Source organism: Lates calcarifer, linkage group LG3 (genome assembly GCF_001640805.2).
Source record: "Lates calcarifer isolate ASB-BC8 linkage group LG3, TLL_Latcal_v3, whole genome shotgun sequence".
Classification (NCBI taxonomy): domain Eukaryota; kingdom Metazoa; phylum Chordata; class Actinopteri; family Centropomidae; genus Lates; species Lates calcarifer.
Genome location: NC_066835.1, coordinates 21,003,672 through 21,028,213, shown reverse-complemented (window position 1 = coordinate 21,028,213; position 24,542 = coordinate 21,003,672). Strand labels below are relative to the sequence as shown.

At 42.0% G+C, this 24,542-nt stretch overlaps 1 protein-coding gene and 1 long non-coding RNA gene across 18 annotated transcripts in view; one reads left to right on the top strand and one right to left on the bottom strand.

Moving 5' to 3' along the window:
- The window catches only part of LOC127140978 (uncharacterized), a 57,879-nt gene that overhangs the window by 14,755 nt on the left and 18,582 nt on the right, over positions 1-24,542 (bottom strand). For 7 of the 12 annotated variants that reach the window (XR_007811544.1, XR_007811504.1, XR_007811561.1 and 4 more), the window contains 3 exons: positions 24,174-24,245; positions 22,245-22,309; positions 7,206-11,556 (listed from right to left, as the gene is read on the bottom strand). This is a non-coding gene — a long non-coding RNA (uncharacterized LOC127140978). The remainder of the gene's footprint in view (positions 1-7,205; positions 11,557-22,244; positions 22,310-24,173; positions 24,246-24,542) is intronic. The other 5 variants (XR_007811534.1, XR_007811516.1, XR_007811556.1 and 2 more) reach the window with 5 other exon arrangements.
- Positions 976-24,542, top strand: part of LOC108886973 (protein FAM131B) — a 43,457-nt gene continuing 19,890 nt past the window's right edge. For 4 of the 6 annotated variants that reach the window (XM_051069000.1, XM_018682145.2, XM_018682144.2 and 1 more), the window contains exons 1-2: positions 976-1,674; positions 21,967-22,004. In XM_051069000.1, the coding sequence (XP_050924957.1) occupies positions 1,647-1,674; positions 21,967-22,004 (66 nt within the window). In that variant the 5' untranslated portion in view covers positions 976-1,646. The remainder of the gene's footprint in view (positions 1,675-21,966; positions 22,005-24,542) is intronic. The other 2 variants (XM_018682146.2, XM_018682142.2) reach the window with 1 other exon arrangement.

Here is a 24,542-nt window from a genome sequence, read left to right as displayed (position 1 = left end):
GGAGCTCAGACGTTACTTTGCACGTGTTCAGATGGGTTTAATACGAGTGGTTTTGGATTTTAATGTTTCAGATGACTTCTGAGTGTGGACAGATAATGAGGGCAAAGCGCCCAACTCTGATTTAACGAGCGAATGAGTCTGCACTAAAACATTAACAGGTTTAGTTTCAGTCCGTCAGAATGAACAGACTTTTCTACTACTGTCATTTTGGACTCATGTTTAAAGATCATACAAACAGAAACAAACTGTAGAGGAGGTGAGTTGAAAAAAATCTATATTATACTCAAAATGTGTATATGTATAAAAGGAAAGCCAGATTATTAATTTATAAATGACTCCTGTGTATATTCACTTAGACGCAGCCTGGAGGAGAATGTTGTTATTTATATCTGTTACTTTCAACCATGAACAACTGTAGTTTTAACTGATATGGGTAAACAGTTCAGCTGACAAGTACATCATGAGGCTGCAGCCTATAAAGCAAAAAAAACTGTATGGGCTCTGCAGGAAGGAGGAACCAGATCACTTTTACTGAACAGGTCTTGGTAACAGGCTCCAACACTCACCAAAACAACTGAGAACAAGCGGTTAACAGTTGGACTGTCTCCGTTTACGCTGCATTCACTGTCCATCTCATCACAAACTGAGGACTATTCAACTCAACATCTGTGCAGGTGGGTAGACAACTAACTCTCAAGGCTGTTGGACAATAGTGTGCAGTATCAGGCTGGCTGATACGTCACTGTGCCCGGGAGTCAATGAAAAGCCTGAAGTAACAGTAAGTAACTCCTTTCCCAATTTTCAGTTTCTTTTTTTTCGTATGTGCATGTACATTTTCTGAGGTACACCTGTTTAAAGCCAATACAACAACCCTGCAGTAAATCCTGTCTTCATTAAGGTTGTCATATTCAGTTCTTGCTGAACAGGATCAGGATTTACCACAGGACTGATGCACCACACTGACTTATATTTTAACTAGGTGTACCCAAGAGGAAGGCAGCTGACAATATCTGTCTCACTTTTCCACATCTGCAAGAATCCATGCCATGCAGGAAACAACATTTCAGAGACAAAATCTGAGTGAACTCTATTTTAACTTTGAAAAATCAGAGAATTTTGGACTGATAATCTCGAAAATCCTTCAAGAATGTGTACTGTTATTTCAGATATATTATTTAGCAAACTCTTAGTGACCACAAACACCTGCACCTTCATGTCTGTGCGTAAGTATCTACGTTTGACAGCTTGTCAACGGGCTACTCGCACTTGTGTATCTGTGTTCATGCGCGTCTGTAAGCAGGGATGTGTGCGTGCAAGAGAGAGAGAGAGAGAGAGAGAGAGAGCGATAGAGCGACATTGACAATGACTGGAGGAAAGAGGAGTGTGTGACGACGGTACGGCAGAGAGAGAGAGAGAGAGAGAGAGGAAGCGACGCGAATGACACGCACATACACACCCTCTCTGTTCCTCACATACGGGCGAGAGGACAGTGAAGAAGAGACAGAGAGGAGAGAGGAGGAGAAGAAGAAGAAGAGGAGAGGGGAAAGCGCAGAGAAAGAGAGAGAGAGAGAGAAATCCGGGGAGAAATGCCCGCTGGACGGATGGATTTTATTTTCCCCGAGCTGTACGAGCCTCTGTAAGACAACATGGGCTGCATAGGATCCCGGACGATCAGTAAGAACGCACCGCTTTATTATTCTGCCATGTGGAGGGAGGGAGGGATGGATGGATGGATGGAGACAATTAAAAGACAGAGGAATGCGTTTGCTTGGTTCTGCAGGGCGGAGATGAAAGAGAAGAAGGGCAGAAGAACAGAAATTAGATGATAAGAACAGGAGATGAGGCACCGGCTAAAATAAACCATCAGATTCCTAAATATACTTTGAGAATCAGCCTGCAGGGAGTTGCAGCGCTTCAGAGGTGCTTTTCTGCTCTTTTCGGTCACATACGCTGTCTTTTTGGGGGGATGTAGTGACTGTATAGTTTACTATAGGGATTACTATAGCAGCTCAGTGTGTGTGTTTTGAGTGTATGCGTTTGTGTGTGTGTGTGTGTGTGTGTGTGTTGGAGCGGAGACGCGAAGGGGATAGGCGGGACAGACAGGCAGCGGGAGGGATGTGAGCGGAATAAGATGCAGCTTGACGTTTTTGTCTCCACATGGATGACACCGGGCATGGAGTGTGTGTGTGTGTGTGTGTGTGTGTGTGTGTGTGTGAGGTGGGAGAGAGAGAGAGAGAGAGAGGGAGAGGGAGAGAGAGAGAGAGAGAGAGAGACCTCCGCCTTGACATAAAACTAAGGTCATTGCATGCTGGGTGTCTGAGAAAATTCCCCTCTCTCCCTTCACCCCTTCTTTCCTTCCATCCTCTCCTCCCCTCCCTCCCTCACCTCTTGTCTCTCTCTACTGTGCGTCATGCAGCGACGTAATAAATTGAAGACGCAGGCAGTGCGCGCGCACACACACACGCACGGTTATGAGCAGCAGGAAGCTCGGAGCAAGACTCGTGCAGGATGAGTCAGAACCGGGCTCGGTAAACTCAGGTGTGAGCCTGAACGCTCTGCACATGTAGGTCAATTCTGCAAAGTCAGTGGTGCCGGCGGCTACACACACGACTCCATACTATACTTGTGAGGACCCTCATTGGCCCTTAGCCTAAATCTGAGTCTAACCTTAAGTCAAACTGGAATTAAGGAAATGCATTATATTACAGCGCAATTCATACATAAGAAAATTCAAACTGCTTTATATTGAAAATAAGAACAGGTATAAGACCAGTATAAATAGCAAAAAGAGGCAGTCTGAAACAAAATAAAGTCAAACACACAAAATTAGATAAAAAGTAACGACCAGAAAAGTATTTTTGTGATGTCACAGTGAAGTTGACCCTTGACCTTTGGGATATAAAATGTCACCACTTCATCTTTTTCTCCTATTAGACATTTGAGTGCAATTTTATCACAATTAGCTGATGGTTTCTTGAGTTACGGCCAAAAATGTGTTTTGTGAGGTCACATCGACCTTGACCTTTGAGCTTTAACCACCAAATCCTAACCAGTTCGTCCAAGTAGATGTTTGTGGTGCATCTGAAGAAATGCCTTCGAGGTATTCCTGAGATAACGTGTTCACAAGACTGGGATGGACGGACAGATGGACAACCTGAAAACAGAACGCCTGTGGCCACAGCTGTCGTCAGAGCAGAGAAAGTGAAATCAAAGCCACAAAGAGATGCACCTTAAATTAAAAAATCTGTATCATTGGTGCTTGTTTTGACTTGTGTACTTAATTACCAGAAAATTCAGTTTATTTCCCTGCATTGACAGTGCTCCCTACATAACTCTGTCCTGGGGGGGGGCATGAATGTTTGGCACCAACTGACTCTGCAGGTCACTGGTAATTTGATTGGTGCAATGTCTGTGTGGGCAGACACTAAAATAGACTGTAATATCACTTCAATTCTACACAGACAGTTAACCAGCTTGGAGGCTGACAATATTAACTCCTGCAGGTCCAATCAGACACTGCTCTATGACTCTATATGTTAGTAACATTACAGAGCAACATACAGATCACAAAGGTCATGAATCTACCCACTTCTATGAGTTTTAACAGTCTGGTCATTTCCCATCACAACGACTGGACCCATGAAAGAAAGACAGCTAATGCTAATTAGATCCCCTCCCAGAGCATGTTAATCGCATATTCAATCCCTGGCTCCTGATGTCCACTTGTTAAAGTGTCCTTGAGCAAGACACTAAACCTCAAATTGCTCCTGATGGCTAAGGCAGTGCCTTGGTGGTTTCTTGCCATCGGAGTGAATGGGTGGGGGAATGAGAGCCAAATTGTAAAACCTGTTGACAGGGATTTGGATTGAAGCACTTTATAAACGCAGTCCATTTCCCAATGAGAGGTGAAGACGGCACTGAGTGTGTTGAAATAAAATGAATGAACCATGGGTCCTCCCAGCTGTTGAATGATGTGTCTAACAGGAAATATTTATGTTTTTAACGGACCCACAGAAAACATAAATATTGAAAAAACAATTATAAGTGAAAGACAACTTTTAGTTTTAAGTTACAAATGTTGATGGTATTTTATGAGGCATTTCTTCCTGAACAAAACCTGGAAGTTCTGGTTTTACATTGACAAAAGGAAAAAAAAAATCCTCTATCAACCATCACAGGCTGTACCCTGCTGTTTGCCCCAATGAGTAACCAGAACCAAAGTTAAAGTTCTAATCAACAACCTCTCGAACATCAGTTAAGAGCTGCCATGGGAAACACCCCAAGCTGTTTCCACAAATATGTCCCAAAATTATGCACAGTAGCTTCAGTATCATCATAGTTTATATTCCCTCGTACAAAAAGTGACAGGAATTCAAATTTTAGCTTGACTTCAACTCTAAAAGCAAGCTTTAAATCTCAAACAGCTTTTGAAAAAATGTGGACCAGAACAAAATGTCCTCACTTTTCAAAAATGTCCTCACTCTCAAGGTCTAAAAACAGGTCCTTAGAAAGATAGAAAAACAAGAGCACACTGACACACGCAGCTTTAATTTTCAACAGAAGCCTCTTCAAGACAGACACCAAGACCCAAGAGACACACTTCAAACTGCTCTGCTGTCTGTTCGAGGAAAGCATGGTCACTCCATCGTGTGTGTGTGTGTGTGTGTGTCATCATTTCCCATTAGTAGAAGATGTACAGCTGGTGTGTCCTGCCTTCACATGCTCATGTATGCAGGCACACACATTGTACCAGAGGATGATCACCTCCCTCTGTCTTTCAAATGCTCCATCAAAGCCTCATCAGCTCCTTTATGAAAACAAATGGAGGCTGCTGGGAGATTTAAATAAATAAAGGGAGAGAAAAATTTGACCTTTGATTGTCATTGAGCCAGGCGGACGGATGACGAGGGATCGGGGGAGGAACGGAGGTGCTGGTTGGTGAAGGACGATAAGGAAAGGGGGGACTGTGGAGAGGTTTTTTGAGAGCAGGAGCTTGTGGTGTGAGGAGCCAAAAAAAACCCCATCCTGGTGTTTTTTGGTTTCATAAGTGGGTGTGTTCCCCTTTGTGTTTAGCTTTCTGCGCTCATCTTATCTCCTCTGGCTGTCTCTCTCTCTCTCCCTCCCTTCCTCTCCTTCTCTCTCCATTATTTGCAGTGTCAGAAGTAGATCAAAGCATATTACACTAGCTATGTGCTGGGCACGTTATCTCACTCTGGTTGATATTCTCATTTTTGGAAACGTGTGCTCCAGACACCGTAAGGAGTGAGATGAGAGTGAGGTCGACTGAGTCTGCAGCAATGCTTTGGGTTTTCTTTAAAATGTGGAATAAACACAGGGGAGACAGAGCAATAAAGTGCAGTGTTGTTTAAGGAGGGAAAAGTGGGAAAAAAACAATATGTCTGACTATTGCATCGTACAGTAGGATTGTAGCTAAACTGACTGACTAATCTAAGAGATTTCATGCAAATGTTTGTTTTGCTTCCAGAGTAGCTGCAACTTAATGATGTGATTCAGTCTGTGTCCAGTTTGCTGTCTAAGACTGCAGGTACTAGTCTTTTTTGTTGTGCAGGAAGTGGGTAGTTTACACAGTTAATGTAACTATAAGTGAAACCAGTAGTTTGTTAATCACGTATCAAAGGCAGGAGACAACACAGTCCCACCCAAACGGTTCAATTATCTCTTGAATGTGCAGCGCAGGAAAATGAGGAGTGATGAAGACATAAAACAACTTTTATAGATGGATCTTATGTGACCTTGATCAGGGACATAGTGACAGTGTTGTTGGGACCAGTGAATTGAATGCAGACCCACAAACATAAATATCTGCTGTGGTACTTTTGCTGTAAGCTGTGAGAGTGGCCTCTGCAGCCACAAGTGGTAATTAGACGCTGCCGTATTAAAAATTGTGTTGTGCTTCGAGTGTGAGCGGTTACAGGTACTGGACGCAGCGTAACCCTCGAAACAAACAACGCATGCACAGACAACAAAGCCTCTCAGTCGCTCAGGCAACAAACACAAAATTGTCATCTCAGTACAAACCAGCAATCACACTGTCCACGCCATGTCATGTCAGCATTCAGCTAATGTGATTGACTGTACTGCCATAAAGCATTACATAGATGGTCAATCCATGTTACATAGTGCAAAGACAGGCGATGGGGCGGGGAGTGGGAATGAAAGAGGCGCAATTCTCCTTATTACAACCATTAAAATGATTCTGAGGCTTTTATTTTATATATATATATTTCAAAAATGTTGCTTAAATATATGAACAAAATGAGGCCCAAACTGGGAACATATTGTCCTTGAAAAGTCCATACAATGACACAGTTTTGCTCCCCTGCTGATAACTGAATTTGCTTAAATGTCAAATATGTGTAAAGGCAACAAATATCCCTTGTGGGCTCCTGCAGACAAAGTCTGTGGTTACACAGAGCACCAGCAAATTCTGCAAAAGATCAAGCAGGTTTTTTTTGGGTTTAAAGATTTACCAACTCAGATGTGGTAGATTCAAAAAGGATCCTGCAGAGGATATGGCACATCATTCTGGTTTATTCTGAGTGAGAATAATGGTTTATATTTAGAAAACAAGCGAGTACGCAGCATGAAGAGGCAGAAAATACTGTCAGAGTGCAGCTAGCATTATGAGGAAAATGCTAATGTCACAATCAAACCCCTGCACCAACAGACAAAAATGATATCATAACAGCTCCACAATGAGGCAGAAGATGGACTCCCCTAAAAATCAGATCGAAGGGATGAACTAAAGTGTTACAAGGATGAAGAGACAAACTATCTTTGAAAACGGTGATGTGCTAAATGACACAGCTCATTAAATCGGTCAGGGTGATAGGACAGCCCCCCCCTCAGCCCATCTTATTGCCTGCAGAATATTTCCTGCTGCATTTCTTGCGAGGAACATCTATTCTTATATTAGGCCTGAGTTAGAACGGCTGCTGCTAAAAATAGATCCGGGGTAAAAGAGGGAGGTCAATGAGAGATGGAGAGAGGGGAGGGGAGGGAAAATGTTACAGTAAATATCGGTCAACAGCTCTCTCTCCCTGTATTTCCTCTTCTCTCTTTCACATCTCACCCTTGACATTGTGCAAGTGCTTCAAATGTCAACTCAAAGAAAATAGTCTCTTTTCCCCGGTGATCTGTGAAAAAAACCCAATAAATTAGTATAATTAATAGTTTTCGGTTACCTCAATGATTCATCATGGCTCAGTCTTTCAGTGTTGTATTGTTTCCCTCAGCTGTGTGTTTCCTGTGGAGTGCCATTTAACCAAAGCATCACTGCCTGCCAATTATCCTCCTGTTACAGTAGAGCTGATGTGTAGCAGTCATCACTTAGGCAGCAGGACAGTCACACAGAAAGGCTTTCTGGAGGACAGCTGCCTCTCCATCTCCACACCTTCCACTCTGGGCTGCGAAGGCGCAGTGACTCCTCTCTTCGATTGTTGATATGTGCTGAAAGACTGTAAATCGTCGTTGCAGGCTGTTCACATCCACTGTGTGAGAAAGATCTTCCCAGCAGATCTCAGACTGCTTTACCTGTAAAACAAAATCTGTACTGCAATGCAGCTGAGTCTAGACTGTGAACCTAAATATATCTTTTCAATGGCTAACCTCTCAGGATTCGACATATCAGGGAACTTACAGACTTAACACAGTTACTTCAAAGGTCCTGCATTCCAGACAGTCTCAGAGACAGCTGTTCTGGATCAAAACTGACTGACTCTGTGAAAGAACCACAAGATCCTGCACGCTGTCAATCACCTGTACTCACTTTAGTTACAACATTTGCTGCCTATCAAGCCAGTTGGGCCAGCCAGTGTAGTTTTGCCTAAACACATACAATGTAGATATAAGGCTGGGTCAGACTGCTGAGTATCTGCTCTTTGCTTGGGCGTGTGGAGGATTCAAGGGTGGCTTAAAAGTGCACAGGGTCATTTTCTTTATATAACCAGAAGCAATGTGTAACACAAGTGGAGCTAGATAAGCAGGGATGATGGCTGGACCATTCAGATGAAACTGCCTATCAAGCCAGTGTGCCAGCCATTGTAGTTTTGCCTGAGCGTACAGAATCAGGTCAACCCGCCGAGTTTCTGCTCTTTTTGTTTGGGTGAGGGCAGGACTCTGAGGCGAGGTACATTACTGAAGGTGCAGGGTTAGAGAACGGTGTCGATTGTCATGGGGCCCAGTAGATTTATGACAGCACAGTCTGTGCAACAAGGCAGTTAAAACATCATTTAACATTAACACGTTTCGTCTCCGTTCGGAGCAGTCACCCAGCCTTTGGCACATTTCCTGTGCACTGATAACCAGATATTTCTGGAATCTCAACAGAATAAGCTTGAATTTCAAAAAACAAACCACTTTTCACAGAATCAGAGTTCAGATCCAACCTTGGAAGCAGAAGTTTGACAAAAAAAATCTTAACTCAAGGTCCACTTACTAGCTTTTTTTGCAGTCTGTGACAGCTGATGCTTTGACTTGAGGTTTGCAGCGCATTTTAGTGTGTAGCTAATGTCTGCATAAAGAGAGGTGCTTCAGAGTGCTGTCAAATTACAGATAATGCCTTAATGTCATTTGAATTGAAAATAAGGCAAAAAGCAGCCTGACTGGCTTCTCCTCCCGTCTACGAGAAGAGAATAAACATGTTGGAGGTGTTGTCGCTGTTTCACTCCGTCCACCATCTGCCGTCATTATAAACTCTGGAAGCCTGAGCTCTGTTTTGTCTGGAAGAACAGCTTCCAGCAGATCTCCTTCCAAATCCAGCCCGAGTGGCTGACAACAGGCACAGCAGCATGGACGTTGTTTGAGGCTGCATGTCTTCTTCACTACGCCCGCTCTCGTGTTTACGCTTTAAGTGCAGCTGCAGTTGGACACAGGATATCAGGTGGTGGTCACCATCAGATGAAGACAGGGTCGCATTCAACATCAAAACATCTTTTGTGTTTTTAAAAAGTGCTTCTGACTACAAAACATACAGTGAAAAAGCACAAGGTCGCACAGTGAAGCACAGTGGGACGGATTGTTTTCACTGAGGGTCTAATAGCAGGTGTTACTGTTTCACAGTCGGACTGTTGTGAATCTTTGGCAAACTCTTTACAGGAGAGTGCTCTTGCTGCTGCCAAAACATGCACACTAAAAATCCAGGTTATCAATATGCTATGCTAATAAAATCTTACTATTTCAACTCCATTAAAGTCATGAGCATAATTGATTAACATGACTAAGACTAAGTTTAAACTTAAAGCTGCTCTAATCAATATTTTCACAATATTTTGATTCACTCTGAACAGACAGAGTTGGTCACAACTTAATAAGAAGTTTATGACAGAAATGTATGAAATTGCTTCATCTAGTGGTCAGTCAGCCAGATGTTTGTCACCTTTCAGTCTAACAGGGACAAATACAAGTGCTAAATGTTACCATTAGCTTTACTACCTCACTACAGGGGGGCTTAAAAAAGAGCTGGGAATATAAAAAAGAATCAGGGAATTCAGTCACCTCTCAGTGGAAATCATGAATATTTTGTTCACGTTTCAACCCTGAAGCCCTTAATTAACAGATTTCCTGCTTCAGCATGGTCATTATACAGCATTGGATGGCTCAATGAGCGGTAATATTGCAGTGTTACTGAGGTTGGCTGTTCACCCGCATTTTTCATGCTTATAATGGAGAATGGTGCATTAGACAAAATGTAAATATGCCCACTACTATTTCATGCATCCAAAAGTTACCTCATGACAGTCGAGCAGATTTACTGTCATGAATATCACAAGGATAATAATAATGAACTCTATACATAAAGCAGAGATTTGTTTGCCAATGTTTTTGCCATCTGAGATGAAATGTGATCCATCAGTCTGCAAGTGTAGTCCTGTTTTGGCTTCTGTGTTTCAGTTGGCAGCAAACAGCGACAGAGTGAGACGCTGCGACTAAGAGTAAAGAACAGACTCACAGTTTGGCAGACAACAGCTCGATTTCCACATAAATAAACACAGGTTGGATAATGCAAGTCGCATCTGATGTGACACTTGGCCCGTGCGGTCATCTGTGAATGCAATGGGATCAGAGCGGAGTCTTGCTGGTTTTATTTTTAGCTAAATCGATTCAGGCCAGTAATGGAAAAAGAAGGTGATGCCTCCTTCAGGCTTGTCTTTTCTGAGTCTCTCGTTTCCCGTTTTCCCCTCTAAATTTGCATCTCAATGGTTCTGCGGACACATTCCTGCTCCAGGTTCTGAACATGGATGCCTGAAGCTGCCGTGCTAGATGAATTTTAGATGTGACAAGCAGCTTGGAAAGTAACTAAAAGCGGCACTGGGCAATTTCACAATTTCTAAATGGCACTCAGAGGGAAAAGTTTGAATTTCAAATTCCTGTACAGTGATGAGCTGCACACAGCTCATGTTTACAGTTTCTACTGGTCTGTGTTTTGACTTAATTTAAATAACACAAAGTCATAATTAAATATATAATTTGCTTTGGATTCAACACTGTTGTTTGTTAAAGCAGAAATTTGTGAGTCTGGCTCAGATTGGTATAAATTTACGGAGGGGGCTCAGTTTTGACTCTGTCGAAGGCTTCAGCAGCTAAGACTATCCTCATACGTACATTTCTTAATTAATTAATTGTCTTAACCCACTTACCCTCTCCAAGGTCACAGGGGGGCTGGAGACTGTCCCAGCACACACTGTCCTTTTATAAAAACGTTTATCAAGACGAACACTTCAGCTTATCTATTGGCTCTCTACATACTCTGATAGCACAGAGCGTCTCGTTCGGTCATGCTGTCTGGTCTGTTTTTCACTGATTACCTCTGACAGGTTCTGCTCATAACTCCATTACACAGAGATGTAGAACCAAAGTTTTTCTCAGATTCCTTAATTCTAGATGTATCTATCCATACAGGCCCTTCTCTGTTTACAGAAATATTTTTCTACGTATCATAACTTATGTAATTGACCCAAGATATTCATTTGCTTTTGATATTAAAGGATAAATTAACAAATCCCGTGAAAAGACTAAAACCAATAGTGTGTTAGTCTGATTACCTTAACTTCCCTCTCTGTTGCACATAGGCCACAAGGAAAAAACATACCTGATTTAATTTTGGCTGCCATTTCCTTCAGAGTAGTCACCTTATGCAGCGATACACCCCTCCCAGCCCTCTTGCCACGCTTGGAATGCTCCCCGGAAATCCTATTCTGTAAGTACATCAAGCATCAGCTGTGACTCTTGCCAGATTTGGCCCTACTTGCTAAATCCGGCGAGGAGAACGGGTGGGGAGCAACGATTGTCGATGGCATGATGATAGAGCACCCATCATAAGGTCATTTGCGCCGAAGGTCCTCCCTCAGATTGGTGCAGTAGAACTTGGCGTTGACAGTCTGACCCTGGGGGACATGCTCTCTGTCGTGCCTTCTTCAGTCTTGGAGACTGCAGGGTCTTCCACTCTAAAGACTGTTTTGTCTCTGGGTCATTGCTGGAGACCCAACTCCAGTCACCAGTGATGATCCTTGACATAAAGGTTGGATCATCGTGGACCTGTTGATGGAGATCAATAATTTGATTGACAGGTGGCCATGAGCATCTCTGACCTGAAGGACCTGAAGGGCAGAAGGGGGGAGGGGGATTTTATCTTATCATTTATCTTATTTAAGAAAACTGGACAGCCCTTATCAATCAAATTATCTTGAATCCCATCAATTCAGAAACTAGCACCTGAACAGATCTGCTGCTCAACTCTTCTGGTTTCATTCTTTTTATAAGATTTTGGAACCTGGCTGCAGGAATTTGCTTCCAGGAGCATTAGTGAGGCACAACACTGGTGATGGGTGATCAAGTCTGGCTCAGTTTTCCAGTTCATCCCAAAGGTGGGGATGAGGTCAGGACAGTCAAGCTCTTCCACAGCAAATTGGGAAAACCATTCCTTTATGGCCCTGGCTTTGTGCATGAGGGAACTGTCATGTTGAAACGGGAAAAGAACAAACACAAACTGTTGGTACTAAGTTGGAGGCATGTCTCTCCACGCCCCCTACAGTATAATCCATGTGGGGAAGCAGTCTTTGTTTAAAAGAACCCCCCAAAATTGCTCAGCCATCATCGTGGACTCTGAGTCCTCTTAAGCTGCTTGGCTGGATAAAGCTTTACTGTGTTTTGGGGAGTTTAAGGAACAGAATTAGAGTTTGCCTGGAGGAAGGCTGAACAGCAGGCTGAAACATCAACCTATAAAGACAAATTTACTGTAACTACATTTTCTCCCCTGGGGTGTGAAAATGTCTTTACTAGATCTCACACAGAGAAGAGCGTATAAGATAAAATCAAATTGCAGTAGTGTAACTGGAAGCCAGCACACAGCTTAGCGTTTGTGCGTTACGCTGTCTGACTGCACTCTCACACTGAACAACATTAGCATGAGCTCCAACACAGCTGTGATCTCAACTGACCAGGATTTAACACACAAGCTATTAAAATGATTCTCCAACTGTAAAAACAAGGTTTCTGCCAGTGTGAAGATGAAACTGTAGAATAAAAAGCTTTTTTGTTGGCCATTCACATTCCATCAAAGCCTCATGGGCTTGTACTTTAATATCCAGTACTGTACATACTCAACAAACACCCGACACCGGAGCTGAGAGTATCAGAGTTAATATGTTAATATCAGACCTTATGAGCTAAGGAAAATTGAACAAACAGAGTGACAAAGTATAAAAGCTTACAACATTACTTCCATACTCTAGATATTAGTTAGTCATAGTGAAACATACATTTATGTTAACGTAAAGAGCTGAAGCAAACTTTTTTTATAAGCAGATGAAACGATGGCTCAGAAGAGAAAGAACGTTCGTACCAAACGGAAACCTCCAGAGGCCTGAGGGAATATGGGGTGGCCCAATGCATCTTATAAAATGCTACATTCACACACGCAGTCAGACAGAAGAATGGACGGATGGATGGATGAAGGTATTACCCCAACAAGCCATAGTGAGCAGGACTCCCTTAGTGTTTGGTGTCGGTTCAGAGCGTCTGCCGCTGAAGCGGAGGTGAGTCAGACTCCAGACTTCGCTTCGGATCACTGTCACACACACACACACACACAAAGAAATGCTTGCACACAAAGGAACGCACACACACATGGAAACACACACCCAGTGCCCCGAGCGATGGCAGCAGACAGGCGAGGGTCTGCCAGAGAGAGCTGTCAGGACCTATTGTTGCAGCATCCCACAATGCCACCCTTCCTTAGACACTCACTCACTCTGTGTGTGTGTGTGTGTGTGTGTGTAACTATGTCCATGTGTAGCATGTTGTAGGTGACGGCTTCCTCTTTTGCACTCTGTTGATCACCTTTAAGTTCCCCTCTTACCTTTTCTCCTCCCTCTGCCTTCTCTCTCTATCCCCCCATCACCTCTCCCCTGCCTCTACTGAATGCCTCCTGTGATTCTTTACCCTGAATATCCCTCCTCCTCCCTCCCTAACTACCTATATACTCTTATCTTATCATATTTCCTAAGCATATATATTCACTCTCTAATCTCCCTAACTCTTCCTCTCACTCCTTCCCTCTGCTCCATCTCTCTCTCCCCTCTCCCTCCCTCCTTGCTCCCACCCTTCCCCTCTCACACCTGTGTCCCTGTGGTGCAGTAATGCAGCTTTATTAGTCCTTATGGAGCCGTTAAAGCAATGCAGTACTTTAAATGTAACACCTTTTCTAACACAAATCTGCCCTTTCAATCTCCTCTTCCCCTCCTCCCTTGGTGCTTTTCCACCAGTCTCCTGTGTTTTTTTCTTTCTTTCCTGCTTAATTTTGTATCCATGTGATGACATTTATATTTACCTATACAGCCAATCTGTGTGGCTTTATACCAAAGAACCGAACAATGCTCTGAGACAATCAGTCGATTCATTGTTGGCAGAAAATCAACAATTCCTGATAATGAGCTTATCAGTTAGGTCATTTATAGAGTAACACATGCTTGTATCTGAGGCTTTTGAACTATTGGTAGCACAAAACAAGCAAAGTGAAGACATCATCTCTGGCTCTGAGAACCTGTGATGGACATTTTTCACTGATTAATCAAAAAACAACAACTGACAGATCAATTAAAAAGTCATCCAAATTTGTTTGTAATGGCCCCTCAGAGTAACACATACATTTTCTGGTCTGATGACCCCTAGAGGGTGACATGCAAACCCTGTAGGCAGACATCATTTCAGTCAAAATCGTTACTGAAAACACTAAAAAATAAAAATAATAAATAAAATAATAATAAATAGCTACAGTCATAAACGAAAGATGAGAGGAAAGAGATGATAAAGTATATTTTCAGCAGACAAATGAAAGAGAGTTTGAATGTTTGTGTCTAAGTTTCCTGTGAGCAGAGAAATGACCACACAGTTCTCGATTACTGTGAAAAAAAAAAGCTCCTCTTTGCTGCAGCTCCTCCTCATGTTTAATGCTGATAAAACGGATGCATTTCCACATAAATATCTTTTCTGGTGCAGCTTTGAAGACAGATTAAATAAAGTAGCCCAAATCTCTCTCTGACTCCCTCTTTCAACGTAAATCTCAAATGTTGGTTTGTCAGTGAGAAAGAACACAAACACGTTGCCAAAACTGTCCAGCAGATTGACTGAGGTAAAAAACTCTCATTGGCTAAATGAAGCGTGAGGCTCCAGCAGGCCATTTGGCAGGCAGCACTTCTCCGTCATACTTTGATGTCTCAGATTCTTTTCCCTTAGACCTTCTGCTTTGTTGCCAAACAGATTAGACCGAGCAGCACCAACATCTGCACCAACCATGGCCTCGTAATCTTCAGACTACAGAAGAATAGCCTGAGGAAAATGTAGCAGAGGCTTTCTAAGGACAGCAGTAATCCAAAGGAAAAACGGTGGGGCTGTTTTCTGTGGTTGGAGGTACTACAATGGAAACCTAACCTGCCTCTTTTCAACTACATCGTCTGTGAAGTGAAGTTTAGCTGCATTCAGAAACTAATTAGATTTTTTCAAAAGTTTAATTTGTTTCGTTTGTTTTGAGCCAAATGATCAATTTGATTTTGCTGCTATTACTGTTTTCTCACTTTGAAAATGAATGAACTACACTAAACACTGCAATCCAATTATGTATATTAGAACACTTTATTTTCTAATTATAACAGAACTGACTGCCACAGTAAACATTGAGATTATATGTTTAATGGCTGTTTTAAAGAGAATACGAGTGAGAGCTATTTTTGTTTTATACATGTATATTAATGAAATCCACAGCTCTTAACTATTTTTAAATGTAATCCACATGACTGTAACTGACACCTGAGGTCAAAAAGAAGAAGGCCTTTCCTTTTATATCTGATGGTCTTTTGTTTTTGTGCGACTCCACTGCAGAGACTTTGGCGATGTGCACAAACAGAAATGACCTTTTCCTCAAAGGTCAGTAGCCTCACACATACTGTACCAAACCTCAGAGGCTCTGAGCTGCGTGATTCACAGTCTAACAAGCAAAAATTATACTGCAGCTTCAGAAAACACGCTTTAATTCATAATCAAACACAGATTCAGAATAATTACCAAGTACAGTTCATGGATAAGTATTAGCATCTTTCAGTTTTCCTCAAAGTGTCATGGTGGTAAAATCAGTCACATAATTACACAACGTATGGATTCAACACTTATAAGGAGATAGAATATTCTGCTGCAAAGGAAATTATGTATTTTATATTTCTGCTCTGATCAAATTAAACAAGAGTTTGGCACACAGACGTCTGTGTGGACTCTTGCAAACATGAGCAGATGACAAATGTACATCACACAGACCCTCGCAGACCCCGCTGCTATAGAAAGTGGAAGCTGGGCTTTGGAAAACAATAACACAGCAACGTTAACATTCATGTGATGTGTTTCAGGACACAAATCCAATAATCACTCTCTCTTTAGCTCTGTTTTGGTATTATATCTGGCTCTTTAGCTGATAAACACTTCACTATGTTCACCAGTGTCACAGAACTTTGTTTGCGTTGTGGTGCAGGGCAGGTAGTGTGCAGTTTGTTATTGTGGGTTTAGGGTATAATGTGGCTGGAGACTGTTGCTGATGAACGCAGAGTTTTGGCTGGAAAACCAAAACAATAAAGGAAAACAGATTATACTTCGACTTGCTAGTCCAACTACTAAATATAAACATACGAATCTTATTAGTCCAAACAACTGCTATGATGTGCTATCAAAGTGAGTGCAGTATTTAATGAAATACCTGTACATTTTTGGGCTTGAAGAATTATTTATCTTATTCTAATTCACACACAAATTTGTCATAGTAGTAGGTGTCAAGTAAATGGGACATAAATAAGGTCTTTAATGGTCCCTGCTTCTTCTCTTCCTCCACTCCTTCTCCTTTTCTTATCTTTCTAGCTTTTTGCTTTATCTTATTTTTCCAGCAGTCCTTGCTGTTCTCTCCTCGACATACCCTCTGCCCTGCGGTTTTGAGCTTCGATCAGTCTCTTGGTTTTGTTTCCCTCCTCCATTCCCTTTTCAATACCACCCCCCCCTCTGTCTTTTTGAGAGCCTTCAGCTTCCCTCTGTGTCTCTCTCACCCTCTCCTTCCTCCCCTGTGGCTCTCGCAAGGAGCTCCATAAACTCCAGAGGTCTATGTTGTGTGTGTTAGTGAGTTTGTGTACGCCTCCATGCGTGTGGGTGTGTTGTGTGGAGTAAATGGCCTCCAGGATCCCCTGGGTCGCATCTCAAATGTACTCACAGAGAGCCGAGTCATGACTAAGACTGCATGCCTTTCATTAACACTGAGAGAGAGGGAGAGAGAGGGAGAGAGAGAGCATGTCTAACAAAGTTGAATAAGTCAGCTGAATTCACTACAAAAGTTGTCCTTCACCCGAGGTGCAGGGTCAGGCCTGAAAAATGTGTTATGAAACATGTCTGTGCTAAGTGTGTTCATGTTAACACATGTATAACTGTGTGGGTGAGGGTCAGCTCAGGAATCATTTCAAACTATTTCAAAGGAAATTCCTTCTCCTCATTTGCGCAGTACTCTTCTTCTGCTGTTGTATAAACTCACTCTCTCATTCATCTCTGCGGTACCTAGAATGTGTGTCTAAATCATCTCTGGAGGACGGACCTGAATGTGTTGTGTCCTCACCAGAAAAACAGCGGCACTGTTGGAACATCAGACAAAAAATATCTAAGTAGCAAAGTCAGAAGTTGTATGACCTTGCTGTAACAAAGACCCACTGAGAGCAAACAAATTGTGTTACATCACCTAATCAACTAACTACAAGCAGTTTTACTGGTCTCACCTTAATCATGGATGTGACGGGTTAGAAAACCCTGATGAGTCACTTTTGGAAAAGTCATACAGGTCATTTTGCAAGGTTCTGACAATTATGATGACACAGTTAAACTGGCTATTGTTGATTATTTTTATAATCACTGTCAAATTAAATGACAGTGTGAAAACACAATGTGATATGATGGGATGGCGTATAAATAGAAAGCCACTTTTAAGGACATTTTGCCTGTCATGTCTACACATTTTAAACTTTTCATGTGTCATTTAACGCTGGTTAGTCCTCATGACGACCAAAATCTGTAGCAATAACACAGCCATTAGGAAACATTAAGGTGTGATGGTTGGCTGATTACAATGTTGGGTTAGAGTCGCTGTACAATATAAGTCAGTAGAGATCAATGACATGAAATAACACATGAAAAGGAAAAAATGCAGTGATAACAGGCAAAATGTCGAAAGAAATTAGCGTAGTACTCATGCACCATTTGGTGATACCAGGCTGGAAAACAACATGGCAGTATGAAAGGTGTTGCTCATAGTGATGAACCTACAGAGAAATATCATCTGAATCTGAAGCTCCCCTCGGCTTTACTGAGTTTTTTTAAAAGGACTTTCAGTTCATCATTTAACGTCGTTTTCTGCTGCCCACAGGTGGCCCAAAAAAACTGCTTACTGTAGTTAACATAGGACCAAGAGAGTGAATTAAAAAGACACTAAAAGCAGACATTTTGCTGCATTACTTTCTGGGCTGTTTCCTGTTCCTGTGGGTGAAGATGTTCTCTGTTCATCCCCTGTGATAATGGATTTCTCTGTTATTGATGCTGACGTTAACTGGAGACTTTACAAAGAAGCTCTCACTCTTTGATTCAGCAGGACTGAAACCAGAACCTGACGTTTACTGTTGCTGTTGTCTAAAAACATTTTCTGATATCAAAACCCTCTCTGAACCCCCCCCCCCCCGAGTGGACCAGCCTCGTGAAATAAACCTGAAATGAAAACGAAAATATATCAGGCCAGAGCAGCCTCACTGTTATCTGTAATAGCTGCTGGAAAATTTGGATGTGTCATCATGTCATGGACTTTTAGGCAGTTATCAACAAGAGGAAAGAAAAAACTAATGGACATGGCAACAATTGGGAGCAGAAATAAATCGTTTCTTGGAGTATCTTCCTTGTTTCCAAATGGATACATAACATTGTTAAATCAAGCTTTATTTCTAGCTCAACAGTAGGTTCTTTTGACCTGTGTGAATCGATTGCTTGGAGCAACTTTGGTTTATAGCTGTCATTTCTTGTCCCTTGAGATGAAGTGCAACATCTCCAGACTGTATCTTCTACCCCCGAACAGTGACGACACCCCCCCTTCTCCCACCACCTCCGCCCTTTGCCCAGAAGGGTTTTATTGATATTGATTTGGATGGAAAGCTTAAGTCTCCATTGAGGGGAGTATGAAGGCTGAGGTATTTTTAGGTGTCGTCGATTGGCAGCGCTCCCTCCGGCGGGGGTGGGACCTGGCAGAGAGCACGAAATCAATGCTGACGGCATCAGTGTGGATGTTGGGCCATATGTTGAGAATACAATACATAAGAAATGTTGGCTATTAGAGCGAAGCAGACTGATAAGTGAGTCATGGCTGCCTTATTGATTTCAGCTGTTAAATCCACTTCAATCAGCCTTTCATCAAAGAGTAGATGAAAGAGAGGTGATGGGATAAAGGAGGATTTTTAAGCTTTGAACGATGAACTGCTCCACTGATGAGTGTAGAAAACTCAAGATTATTCCTGCTTGAAACAATCTTAGAGTGATATTCAACAACTTAAGCAATTTCCTACATAAGCACCCTTATCTTGACCTCTGTTATTTGTAGCTGAAGTTAGACTAATTTCATAGCACTTGACTTTGAGTATTTTAGTGTCTCCTGCAGCGTTTTGGATCCAACAGGAGCTGTGGGGAGGCGACGCAGCATTTTTATCTCACTTCTTACCACGAGATATTAGAGATGTGGGTTATAATTTGTGTTAACAAGGGGGAAGCCTCTCCTTTCATCGCCACTTAAATCTAATATCCTTCAACATCCCAGGCCTCGCTGACTCATACAGGTCGTGCCCCCCTGTGCCAAGGCATGGCGTGGATAATTAATCTAATTTTAGGGCTGGCTCTGAGTGTTATACTGGACGGAGATTTCATTTTCACTCATCTTAATACTGCGATAAAAGATGGCGATTCTGAGAGAAAAGACTGGATTCAATTGATGCTTTATGATCCACGAGTCCACGTGAGAGGATTGAGTGTTTTTACATGCACTCTAGCGTCTCGCTTATGAGTCACATCCTGTTTTTGTCTATAGACGCTTACATGGAACATACTGTCACAATCTAGCTGACAGATTGCGACAAAAACAAGAAGTCCTTATTCAGATTTAACTTAATGAAATCATGCAGTGTTTAAGTGAATAAAAATCAACAGTGAGAGCAGAGCATGTAGCGCAGAAACAATTTGTCGATTAGAAAATTAATCAGCGACAATACTGATCACTGACTTGCTGCTGAAGTCATTCATCAAACACAAACAGTGTGAGAATTTGCTGCTTTTCTCTGTGTGAAGTAAATTTAAAAGTAATAAAAATAGTCATTACTTTTAGCCCTAAAAGCAGAGATGTGTGAGGTTTGTGCTGTGGAAGTGCTGAATGCTGCCAAATCAAAGAGGGAAAACAAACAAGGTGGATGCCAGCTGGATGCGAGACAGAAAATGAGCTAATGGGCGAGCTTTTATAGCCTTCAGGGCCCGGGAAGACCAGGTGAACCACAACAGCTCCCAAGGCACCTGAATCATAGCAGGAGCAACAAGGACAGCTCCACCAGACAGAGTGGGAGGGATGCCACAAACAGTTATTCATATCCCTGAGTACATGATTTAAAGTTCTCAGAGTTTCAGTGTCTGGCAACTGCACCAGTCTGTTTTTCTAACAACTTGAATGATCAAAAACCACTAAGAATAAACCCACCTCGGTTTAAAGTCTGGCTGCCTGAACACTTGTTGCAGTTTAATGATGTATTCTGTACCTGGCTTCTCCATTTAAACTGCCATTAATGGAAGGTAAGCATGACAAGTGACACTCATCCAGCCTTTTCAACACACTGCTGGCACTGGAGGAGCGAACACAGGCAACACAATCAAAAATGAAGAAAGTCCTGCAACTAAACCCAAGAAAACTCACCACTCCACTGGCAGAAAAAGTAAATATCAATTAGTTTTGATCTTTCTGCAACTGCAAACAAACTGGGTTCTTAATCAACTTTACTTATTCACAGCCTCGGGCAAATGGAAATGACTGTAATAGGGAATAAGTCCATTAAACTGACAGCATCTCTTTTAACAACCAGTAACTTCACTTTCCACCATGAGATTATTGTAACACAATTTAATTATTAGGGATCACAAATAATTAATTCAATTAAAAAAATGAATGATGAATGATCAAAAATCTGCTGGCCTTGTTGTAAGGTAGTTTACAAAGGAGAATGGGCTATGAGCTACATATAAGGCCACAGCTGTTGAGAGTAATGCCACCTACTGCTGGTATGTAACTCAAACTGATTATGTGTTTGTCAGACCCTCGTGAAGACCTAGAGTTGATACATGTTGGTCTGTTTACTGCCAACATCCGAGGAATAAATTAATAATATTACTCTACCTGAGGACAGAGTGCCTTGGTTCTTTTTTCATGGTTCTCTGCATTATTCAACATCCAGCAAGACTTCTGGGATTTTGTGAGGTACTTTTACTTACATAAAGGATCTGAATACTTCTTCTGCAACACACTGCAACACACTATCACTGTAGGAATCTCAGACACTTATAATAACAAGCTGAGCCTGTTGGTGCTAAAAACAAGAGGGCGTACTTTGATGGACATTTCCGATTGGATTACACTGCAGTAGCTGTGTGTACACCTTTCATTTATACCCATAAACATGGGAAAATAAGGCCCAAGTTCAAAAATACCAGAGGTATCCTTTGACTGACATGACAAATGTTACATTAAAGCTGACTGGACGGATATGCCACTCACTACTAATTGGTTAGGACAAAAACAAGCAACGTCTCCCAGATAGAAAACTGCTGCCATTAGGACGAGGTCAGAGTAGATAATGAAGTGAAAACAAAACAACAAATCAGTCTGATTATTAGACCAGAATACTGTCACTGAACACATACACTGAAGACAATGCTTCAGCAGGGTACATGAATGTTTTCCATTGGATTACATAACTTAATTTACTGCTAAGGTCAGAGTCAAGGTCATTATGTCATATAAGGAGAGGGTAAGATCAGTAAACCAGAAAATAACAGCCTCTGTTTTCTCTTACATGTTCACTATTGACAGTAGTCAGTATTAGACTTGTGTCACACTGTTATCTCCTTCTCCCTCTCTGTCTGTGTTCCTCGCTCACTCCTCTTCCTGTCTCTCCCTTCCTCGTTTGCCCTCTGCTATCACAGATGGTTGAGACAAAGAAATTGTGTTCTCTGGCCTGATATTTTCTATTTTCTTGCATCTGTTTTTTCTGCACATGGCTTGATACCTGGAGCTACTGACGTGATAAAGAAATTATCTTAAATTCATCTCTCTCTCTTTGTTTTTGTCTCTCTTTGCCTCACCAGCAGTGGATGCGGTGCCGGTACGGAAAGATGGAGATCAGGTAAAATGCTATTATCTTTTCTTTTTTTTCTTAATCTCTCCACCATTACTGCACACATCAATCTATTTTTCCATTTAGCTGAAAGCCACTGTGACTGAATACAAAAGACACTGACTCTGGTGTCCTCAGCTCTCCTCTTACATCTGAACAGTCTCCAGAAAGAAATGGTGGCGTGTGAGAGTGTCGTTTCATGTCTCCTCAAATCTTTTAGAGGTGAGAAAAAGAAGCGCCGTTACTCACCCAGAGCTGCCTCCTGCTGTTAGACGGCCGGGCCTCGGCCTCATGAAAGGTCGCTTACTTGTAAACTTTGGAAGAAAAGACAGATTCACAATGAGTGGAGGATAGATTTTTCATAGCATGTGTGTGTCTGTCTGTGTGTGTGCGCATGTGTTTGAACACAGGTACAGTCAGAAAGTATTTGGACAGTGTCAGACTTTTTGTTGTATTGTCTCTGTACTCTGGCATTTTGTAAGTTGGCTGAATGAAGAAAAAGGTTAACACCAATTTCACACATCAAAGTCTGTTCACAGGTCTGGGAGAGTAAGACTGTGTATGAGTAGTGAATACGAGGGAGCGGCTTGAAGTCTGAGGGACGGATTCAGCAACAGTTAGGTCTGGACACTACTAAATTTAAAAAATCTGAGGGTGTGGAGTTATAAATAAGTGCGTTTACCACTTTGTTACAGCAGTGCAATGCTGAATCAGTGAACTAGTCTTTTAATGAGTACTACATTAAAGGTATGTCTCTCAGCTTTAAGGGTATTCACATTCCTATTGTGCACTTTGTTTTATACAATTTTAGCTAAATTCATCAGGGCTCAAACCTTCCTAACGCACAAACAAAGCTGATGAGTTTTTTTTAATGGCTAAACAGTTCTTGACTGGAAAAGTCAGTCAGCTGACCTTAAAGAATAACTATTTTTGCGCCTGGGTGTAGAATGGCATACTAAGCGACCAAACAGCTGCTGTAATGTAATCCAATGGGCAACTGTCCATGTCAAAGTACGTCCACTTAAGTGCTTGTTTTTACCACTGACAGGCTCAGATTATTATTCTGAGTTGAAACATTGCTATGTGTCCCAGACTCCACTGACAAAAACTGTTATTTTACCTTGCAGAACACAGGAGTTGCTTGATTAGTAAGTGTCAGGGTCATTTACTGTAAAATACCAGATATCCTTTAATCCAAATGATTTTTTTTTTTACTCATGGAATCCAGACTGAAGGCAAAAAGCCCTTGAGGAGAAGATGTACCTGTCTGGCAGAGAATCACTGGAGATGTCTGAGAGCTGCAGATTTCAGACAGTCAGTGAAATATTAAATACAACTGGGCGTTCTGGTGGCCAAGTGGTTAAGGCGCACACAATATGACTGCAGCTGCTTTCTTTTTTGCATGTCACACCTTGTCTGTCTCTATACTTTCTGTACAGGAAAGGCAAGAACTCAAGACAATAGGTCTGAAGACTTTAATTTGTCCAAGAAAGTTTATATTAATTGATCTGCTCTGCGGGTTTGAATTTTTCAGCCAAACAGAGCTTTTCTGTCTGGAGTTTGCGTGTCTCCATGAGGCTGCGGGAGCTCCAGTTTTCTCCCACATTCCATAGTCGAGATTAATTAGTGAGTCCAAACTGGCGGAGGTGTGAATGGTCTGTCTGCACGTGTCAGCCCTGTGATAGTTTGGCAACTTGTCCGGGGTCTACCCTGTCTCTCACCCAATCTGAGTTCTGCAGCGCTGAGACAACACAACAAATGTGTACGTTCTGACTACACTGCATCTACCACCTGTTTGTTGAGTTAATCCTTCATTTTAAATAAGTAACACATCACATATTTTCCTGACTGTCACCTTGCTTTAAAGAGTTGCTAATCCTTAAAGAAATGCAGCTGTCTCGGCTTCTCTGGAAAGTTGTACTGTGCCATGCTGTTTGAGATGCTTTTCAAACCAGACAAGAAGAATATTAATTAGAACTAGCAAACATGTCTCAATATCTCAAAAGAAAATGGAAAAAAGGGAAAAGAGTGAGGATATATTCGCAGGAAATATTGGTGTTGGCCTTCAGAAGCTCATTTTAGTCAAACCTGTGTGTACTCCTGTGTGCCTGCCTGCACTCTCATGACTGGCTGTGCGTGACTGGGTGTGAAGGTGTGTGTGTGTTGATAGTCTCTTACCAAGGCCACAGAGCTGCTCCCCCCAGGGCTCAGACTATTACTGAGCCATGTATCACTTCTCAGCTGTGGACCCTGGGGAGAGAGAGAGCAGCAGAAGGAATGGGAGAGAGAGGGAGACAAAAACAGAGACATCCATCTTATTGTTTTTCCATCACTGGCTGCTGCTTTCTTTTCTTTAGTGTTGTCATTTTTCTTCCTACGCAAAGGTTGGAAGGCCATCACACACCAGTAGTTTTATTACTGTAAAAATATTTCAAAGGTGAACTTGCCACTATTGTTACATTACAGCTAAGTTAATTACAGCTTACAAGTGAAACCAAGATGGAAATGACCAGTAGACTCTACCAGTGGTAGCCAGTCCTGGTAATT